The 7,223-nt window shown below is 53.5% G+C and overlaps 1 protein-coding gene across 3 annotated transcripts in view; it reads right to left on the bottom strand.

Moving 5' to 3' along the window:
• TALDO1 (transaldolase 1) overlaps positions 1 to 3,103 on the bottom strand; it is a 17,091-nt gene extending 13,988 nt beyond the window's left edge. For 2 of the 3 annotated variants that reach the window (XM_026447307.1, XM_026447306.1), the window contains exon 1: positions 2,863 to 3,103. In XM_026447307.1, the coding sequence (XP_026303092.1) occupies positions 2,863 to 2,959 (97 nt within the window). In that variant the 5' untranslated portion in view covers positions 2,960 to 3,103. The remainder of the gene's footprint in view (positions 1 to 2,862) is intronic. The other variant, XM_026447308.2, reaches the window with a different exon arrangement.
• Between the last annotated feature and the right edge of the window lie 4,120 nt (positions 3,104 to 7,223).

Here is a 7,223-nt window from a genome sequence, read left to right as displayed (position 1 = left end):
TGTGGGAAGAAAACTGGGGGGGTCACACTGTGGGAAGAAAACTGGGGGGGTCAGCCGGGCGCGATGGCTCAAGCCTGTAATCCCAGCACTTTGGGAGGCCGAGATGGGCGGATCACGAGGTCAGGAGATCGAGACCATCCTGGCTAACACGGTGAAACCTCGTCTCTACTAAAAACTACAAAAAACTAGCCAGGCGAGATGGCGGCACCTATAGTCCCAGCTACCCGGGAGGCTGAGGCAGGAGAATGGCGGGAACCCGGGAGGCAGAGCTTGCAGTGAGCTGAGATCCAGCCACAGCACTCCAGCCTGGGTGACAGAGCGAGACTCCGTCTCAAAAAAAAAAAAAGAAAACCGGGGGGGGTCACACTGTGGGAAGAGAAATGGGGAGGGTCACAGTCACACTGTGGGGAGAGCATTCACAGTTTTCTTCTATTTCCAGAGGCCTGTGCCTCCCTCCCACAAGGAGTGAAAAACCTTCACTTCACAAAACACAGATCACAAACCCAACAGATTTTACAACTACGTAACACTGATGAACATATACTATCAATGAATGTATTTTTTTGTTAATATTCATTAAAAAAATATGTCAGGACTTGGGTTTAGAAGATTTTTTTTTTTTTGAGATGGAGTCTTGCTCTGTCGCCTAGGTTGGAGTGCAGTGGTGCTCACTGTAACCTCTGCCTTCTGAGTTCAGCGATTCTCCTGCCTCAGCCTCCCAAGTAGCTGGGATTACAGGCATGCAACACCACGCCCAGCTAATTTTTGTGTTTTTAGTAGAGACGGGGTTTCACCATGTTCGTCAGGCTGGTGTCGAACTCCTGACCTCGTGATCCACCTGCCTCAGCCTCCCAAAGTACTGGGATTACAGGCATGAGCCACCTCGCCGGGCCAGAAGATTTATTTAAAAAAACAATACAAGGCCATCCTGGCTGACACGGTGAAACCCCGTCTCTACTAAAAATACAAAAAAACTAGCCGGGTGAGGTGGCGGGTGCCTGTAGTCCCAGCTACTCCGGAGGCTGAGGCAGGAGAATGGCATGAACTCGGGAGGGGCAGCTTGCAGTGAGCCGAGATCACGCCACTGCACTCCAGCCTGGGCAATAGAGCAAGACTCCGTCTCAAAAAAAACCAAAAAAACAAAAAAACAAAACCACGAACCCAGGACTCCCCAGTCCCGCTATGGGTATGGGTTTAGGAAAATTCATCTTTATTGGCCCTGCACTGCCGCACCAGCTCTGCCCTAACTGGTGAGGGCCAGCAAAGAACAATACAGATGAGGGCTCTGTCCACCAGGCAAACTGCAAATTATCCTCAGTGCTAAGAAGGGAAAAAACTGGCCAGTCGCGGTAATCCCAGCACTTTGGGAGGCCGAGGCAGGCAGATCACGAGGTCAGGAGATCGAGACCACGGTGAAACCCCGTCTCTACTAAAAATACAAAAAAGTAGCCGGGTGCAGGGGTGGGCGCCTGTAGTCCCAGCTACTCGGGAGGCTGAGGCAGGAGAATGGCGTGAACCCGGGAGGCAGAGCTTGCGGTGAGCCGAGATCGCGCCACTGCATTCTGGCCTGGGCCACAGAGGAGACTCCGTCTCAAAAAAAAAAAGAAAAAAAGAAGGGAATAAACTGAGCAGCAGAAAAATGTGTAGCCCCTTTTCTGGAGCTTTCTTTCTTATAAAGAGAGAGGTCTGGACTACAACAGGGGGCTGTGTGTGTGAGGGACTCACAGCTCTAGCTTTGGATCTCCCAAAGAGGGGTCTGGAGCAGACTGTGGCACCCCAAGCCAGTCGCTGAATCCCCATCTTTGATGGTTAAGCAGCCAAATATGCCAGTTCACTCTCTAGGCTCTGCTAGATAAACAATGCCCTTACTCAGTTACCGAAGAGGAATTAAAGCCTGTTTCTCAAGTCACCATGAGAAAGCAGAAAAGAGAGGAAGTCACTTCCGTATTAGGTGCTCACAGCATTCATCCATGAAGTGTTTCATGATTTTCTTAAAAAATATTACTTGTTCTCAACAAAACATAGACACAAGGCTCGCCTACTCTGCGCTGCAGAGGACAGAAGAGCTAAGTATTAATAAAATAACCCTTCTTTGTATTTTCCAAGTTCTCTCCAACGTAAACAAATTCAAGCCCAGGAAAATCCAGTATTTAACAGTGGAACAACCCTGTGCTGTCATGGGCACCGGCTTTTACCCACCCGGTGCGCCTGGCGGTGGCTGTCCACCAGGCCGGGCACCTGCCGCCCACGGGGTTGTCCCACTGGGCACCGCAGGGCTCAAGGGCGGTGGCGGCACTGGCAGCTTCTGGTCAGAGCTAGCTCATGTCCCCACTCTACAGACAGCATCAGCCCAACAAAATTGCATCTGGCTGACCACAAACTGGCCACGTGGAAGTCAGCTCGAAGCTCTACCCCGAATCTCCCCTGAACTCAAAGGCACTGAAAGCTGCCTCGATCCATGAGGGTGCAGAGAGGCTCCCGCGGGCTGCCCACAGCCAGTCCCCGGGGCGGGGCCTGAGGGCGCAGCCGACCCCACCCTGGGAGGAGGGCGAGGGCGAGGCTGGGATACCGGTTTCGTGCCCCACGGCTCGCAAGGACCCGTCGGTCCCGCCCGCACCGCTGACTCCAGCCCCGAGCCCCTCACGGCTGACCCCAGCTCCTCACTGCTGCCCCCGGCCCCGCTCCCCTCACGGCCGCCCTTGTCCCAAGCATCCGGCACCTGCGCTCATTCCCCCCGGAACCGAGCCGCCTGGGGCACCGCCACCCGGCCCGCGTCCCGGAACTGGGGACCCGGGGAAATCGGGGCGCCGGGGCCTCCGGAGGGCGCTTGCGCCGCGTGCCCGGGCTCCGCGCCGTCCTCACCGTGGAAGTCGCCCGTGTCGGCCACCACGGTGGTGAACTGCTTGAGCTGGTCCAGCGCCGACTCCATCCTCTGACGCTTCACGGGTGAGCTCGACATAGCAAGGCCGAGGGGGCTGCTGCTGCGGCGGCGACGCGACGGGCGCGCGGGCGGCCCACAATGCCCCGCGGGCGCCGGCCAATCGGAGAGCGGCGCGGGAGGGCGAGGCCGGCGGGTCCCTACGCGCCTGGACGAAGCCCCGCCCCCGGAGACGAGCTCTAGCCCCAAGGCCGGGTCGCGCATCTCAGGGCAGAGAACGCCGCGCGGGTGCTACGGGCGGCGTCTCCCTGGGTTCACAGCAGCTGCCGCGGACGGACCTGGGAAAACACCGGCACGACACGGGGCGGCTGGCCCTCGCCTCCTTCCTGCCCCGCGGGACGCACCGGGAGGGCTGGAGGAGATGGACCCAGCCCAGGCGCCAACCCCGCGGGGCCGAACCCGCCAGGGCCGAACCCGGCGAGGCGAGGCGAGATCCGTGGTGGGGCCAGGACTGGGGTCGAGGGCCGCTGCAGGAAGCAGGGGAGAGAGCGGCGGGGACACCTTGCGGGTGCGGGAGGCAGAGCAGGGGGCGGCTGCAGAGCTCGGGCGCCGGACGCGGCGGGGAACATGCTTCTGGGAATCTGTATCCCTGCGTCCTAAGCCCAGAGGTGTCCGGCCGAACGGCGAGGCAGGCGTAGGAGGCCCAGCTGCCCGGCTTCTTACCATCGCTGACTTGCAGGAGTTGCTTGTATATTTTGATCAAGTCTCTGTCGCTTGTGTCTGTGTTGCAGACACTGTAACCGCCCCATGGGTTCGCCTTGCCCGCTGCCGGGACAGAGTCTATTTTCAAGACAGGGGAATTACAATAAAGCATAATTCACACACAGCCGACTGTTTGGGAAACCAGAGTTTTATTTCTCAGTCTCCCCCAAAACTCGGGGATCCGAGTATTTAAGGATATTTGGTGGGTAGGGGGCCAGTGAGTCAGGAGTGCTGACTGGTCAGCTAGGGATGAAATCACAGGGAGTCCGAGCTGTCCGCTTATGGTGAGTCAGTTCCTGCGTAGAGGCCACACACTGGTTGGCAGGTCCCGGTTGTCAGAAATACAAAAATCTGAAAAGACTTTTTTTTTGAGATGGAATCTCGCCCTTGTTGCCCAAGCTGGATTGCAGTGGCGAGATCTTGGCTCACTGCAACCTCCGCCTCCCGGGTTCAAGCGATTCTCCTGTCTCAGCCTCCCAAGTGGCTGTGATTACAGGCGCGCACCACCACGCCCGGCTAATTTTTGTATTTTTAGTACAGACGGGGTTTCATCATGTTGGTGAGGATGGTCTCGATCTCCTGACCTCGTGATCCACCCACCTCGGTCTCCCAAAGTGCTGGGATCCCAGGTGTGAGCCACCACGCCCGGCCGGAAAGACGTCTTAAAAGGCAAATTCTAGGCTGGCGCGGTGGCTCACATCTGTAATCCCAGCACATTGAGAGGCCCACGCAGGCGATAACGAGATCAGGAGTTGGAGACCAGCGAGGCCAACATGCGAAACCCCGTCTCTACTAAAAATACAAAATTAGTCGGGCGTGGTGGCACACAGCTGTAATCCCAACTACTTGGGAGGCTGAGGCAGGAGAATGGGTTGAACCTAGGAGGTGGAGGTTGCAGTGAGCCAAGATAGTCCCACTGTACAACAACCTGGGCTACAGGAAGAGACTCCATTTAAAAAAAAAAAAAAAAAGAGCTAACCCTAGGTTCACAACAGTGTTGGTATCTTTACGAGTAATTGGGGAAGTTGCAAATCTTATGACCTCCAGAACAATGGCTAGTAATATTTAGACTTCCAGCCCCCGTCATCCTAACTTGGTGGCTGGTGGCCTTTCATTCATTTTACAAGAACATTCTAGTTTGGGGGAACGGCTATTATTTAAACTATAAACTAAATTCCTTCCCAAGGCTTGTTTGGCCTTTGGCCAGTAATGGACAAGGACCGTTTGACGGTTACAAGCAAGATGGAATTGGTTAAGTCTGTTATCTTTCACTGTCATAATTTCCTTAGTTACAATTTTGCAAAGGTGGTTCCATTACTTCCTCTCAGTATGTGTTCCCTTTTCATTTTAACGTCTTTAATGAAAATTAGCTTTTTATTTTAAGTTCAATGTATCAAGTTTTAACTTTATATTTACTCCTTTTTTTTTTTTTTTTTTTTCTTTTTTTTGAGACGGAGTCTCGCTCTGTCGCCTGGGCTGGAGTGCAGTGGCCGGATCTCAGCTCACTGCAAGCTCCGCCTCCCGGGTTTACGCCATTCTCCTGCCTCAGCCTCCGAGTAGCTGGGACTACAGTCGCCCTCCACCTTGCCCGGCTAGTTTTTTTTTTGTATTTTTTAGTAGAGACGGGGTTTCACCGTGTTAGCCAGGATGGTCTCGATCGCCTGACCTCGTGATCCGCCCATCTCGGCCTCCCAAAGTGCTGGGATTACAGGCTTGAGCCACCGCGCCCGGCCATATTTACTCCTTTTTTGGTATCTTCTCTAAGAAGTCTTTGCTTGCTCCAAAGTGACAAAAATATTTTCTTATGATGTCTTCTGAAGATGTTTTGGTTTTCAGCTTTTATGTTACAGTCTTTGAGGCCACTCCAGTTGTTTTGTTTTTATTGTTTTGAGACGGGGTCTAGCTCAGTCACTCAGACTGGAGTGCAGTGGTGTGATCATGGCTAACTGCAGCCTCCATCTCCCGGGCTCATGCAATCCTCCCACTTCAGCCTCCTGAGTAGTTGGGACTACAGATGCACACCACTGTGCCTCGTTAATTTTAAAAATTTTCTGTAGGGACAGGTACTCCTTATGTTTCCCAGACTAGTCTCCAACTCCTGGCCTCAAGTGATCCTCTGGCCTCAGCCTCCTAAAATGCTGGAATTACAGGTGCTCGCCACCATGCCTGGCTAATTTTCGTATTATCTGTAGACATGTGGTCTTACCATATTGCCCAGGCTAGTGTTGAACTCCTGAGCTCAAGCAATCCTCCTACCTCGGCCTCCCAAAGTGCTGGGATTACAGGCATGAGCCACTGCGCCAGGCCCCCTTGATTTTTGTCTCTGTGACCTGGAAGTGGAAAGTAGTTTTTCTCCACCCGTTTCAGCATCTGTTGAGAGGACTTTCTTCTCTCCATTGAAATGCAAAAATAGGAAATATACATCACAGAAGAAGGTATAGAGCAGGTGACCATCTTTTTTTTTTTTTTTTTTTGAGATGAAGTCTCACTCTGTAGCCCAGGCTAGAGTGCAGTGGCACGATCTCAGCTCACTGCAAGCTCCGCCTCCTGGGTTCATGCCATTCTGCCTCAGCCTCCTGAGTAACTGGGACTACAGGCGCCCGCCACCACGCTCGGCTAACTTTTTGTATTTTTAGTGGAGACGGGGTTTCACCGTGTTAGCCAGGATGGTCTTGATCTCCTGACCTCGTGATCCACCCGCCTTGGCCTCCCAAAGTGTTGGGATTACAGCCGTGAGCCACTGTGCCTAGCCAGCAAGTAGCCATCTTTTCGCTTCCCTTGCCACACTGGAAGAATAGTCTTGGGCCACATGTAAAATATAGTAACAATAGCTGATGAACTTTAAAAAAATTGCAAAAAAATCTCATGTTTTAAGAAAGGTTGAGAATTCATGTTGGGCCACATGCTGCCTGCAGGCTGAGGGCTGGACAAGCTTGGTAGTATACAGTATCAGAGAAATGCAAATGAAAACCACCATGAGATCTGTCCACATGGATCATAGTGAGAACAAAAGACTGGCAACACCAAGTGCTGGTGAGGACGTGGAGCTGCAGAAACACCCATGTGCTGCTGGAGGGAATGAAAGTGGAACAAAGGCTGGGCGCAGTGGCTTGCGCCTGTAATCCCAGCACTTTGGGAGGCCAAGGTGGGCAGATCTCCAGGTCAGGAGATCGAGACCATCCTGGCTAACACAGTGAAACCCTCTCTCTACTAAAAATACAAAAAATTAGCTGGGCGTGGTGGCAGGCGCCTGTAGTCCCAGCTACTCACGAGTCTGAGGCAGGAGAATGGCGTGAACCCAGGAGGCAGAACTTGCAGTGAGCTGAGATTGCGCCACTGCACTCCAGCCTGGGCGACAGAGCAAGACTCCGTCTCAAAAAAAAAAAAAAGGCTGGGCAAGGTGGCATGTGCCTGTAATCCCAGCTACTAGAGGAGCTGAGGCAGGGGGATCGCTTGAACCTGGGAGGCGGAGGTTGTAGTGAGCTAAGATTGCGCCACTGCACTCCAGCCTGGGCAACAGAGCGAGACTCCATCTCAAAAAAATAAAAAAGAAGAAAAGAGAAAGTGGAACAAAATGAGCTGT

The sequence above is a fragment of the Piliocolobus tephrosceles genome, chromosome 13 (genome assembly GCF_002776525.5).
Source record: "Piliocolobus tephrosceles isolate RC106 chromosome 13, ASM277652v3, whole genome shotgun sequence".
In the NCBI taxonomy this organism is placed as follows: Eukaryota; Metazoa; Chordata; class Mammalia; order Primates; family Cercopithecidae; genus Piliocolobus; species Piliocolobus tephrosceles.
The sequence above is the reverse complement of the archived record's forward strand: the minus strand, read 5'-3'. Positions and strand labels throughout refer to the sequence as shown.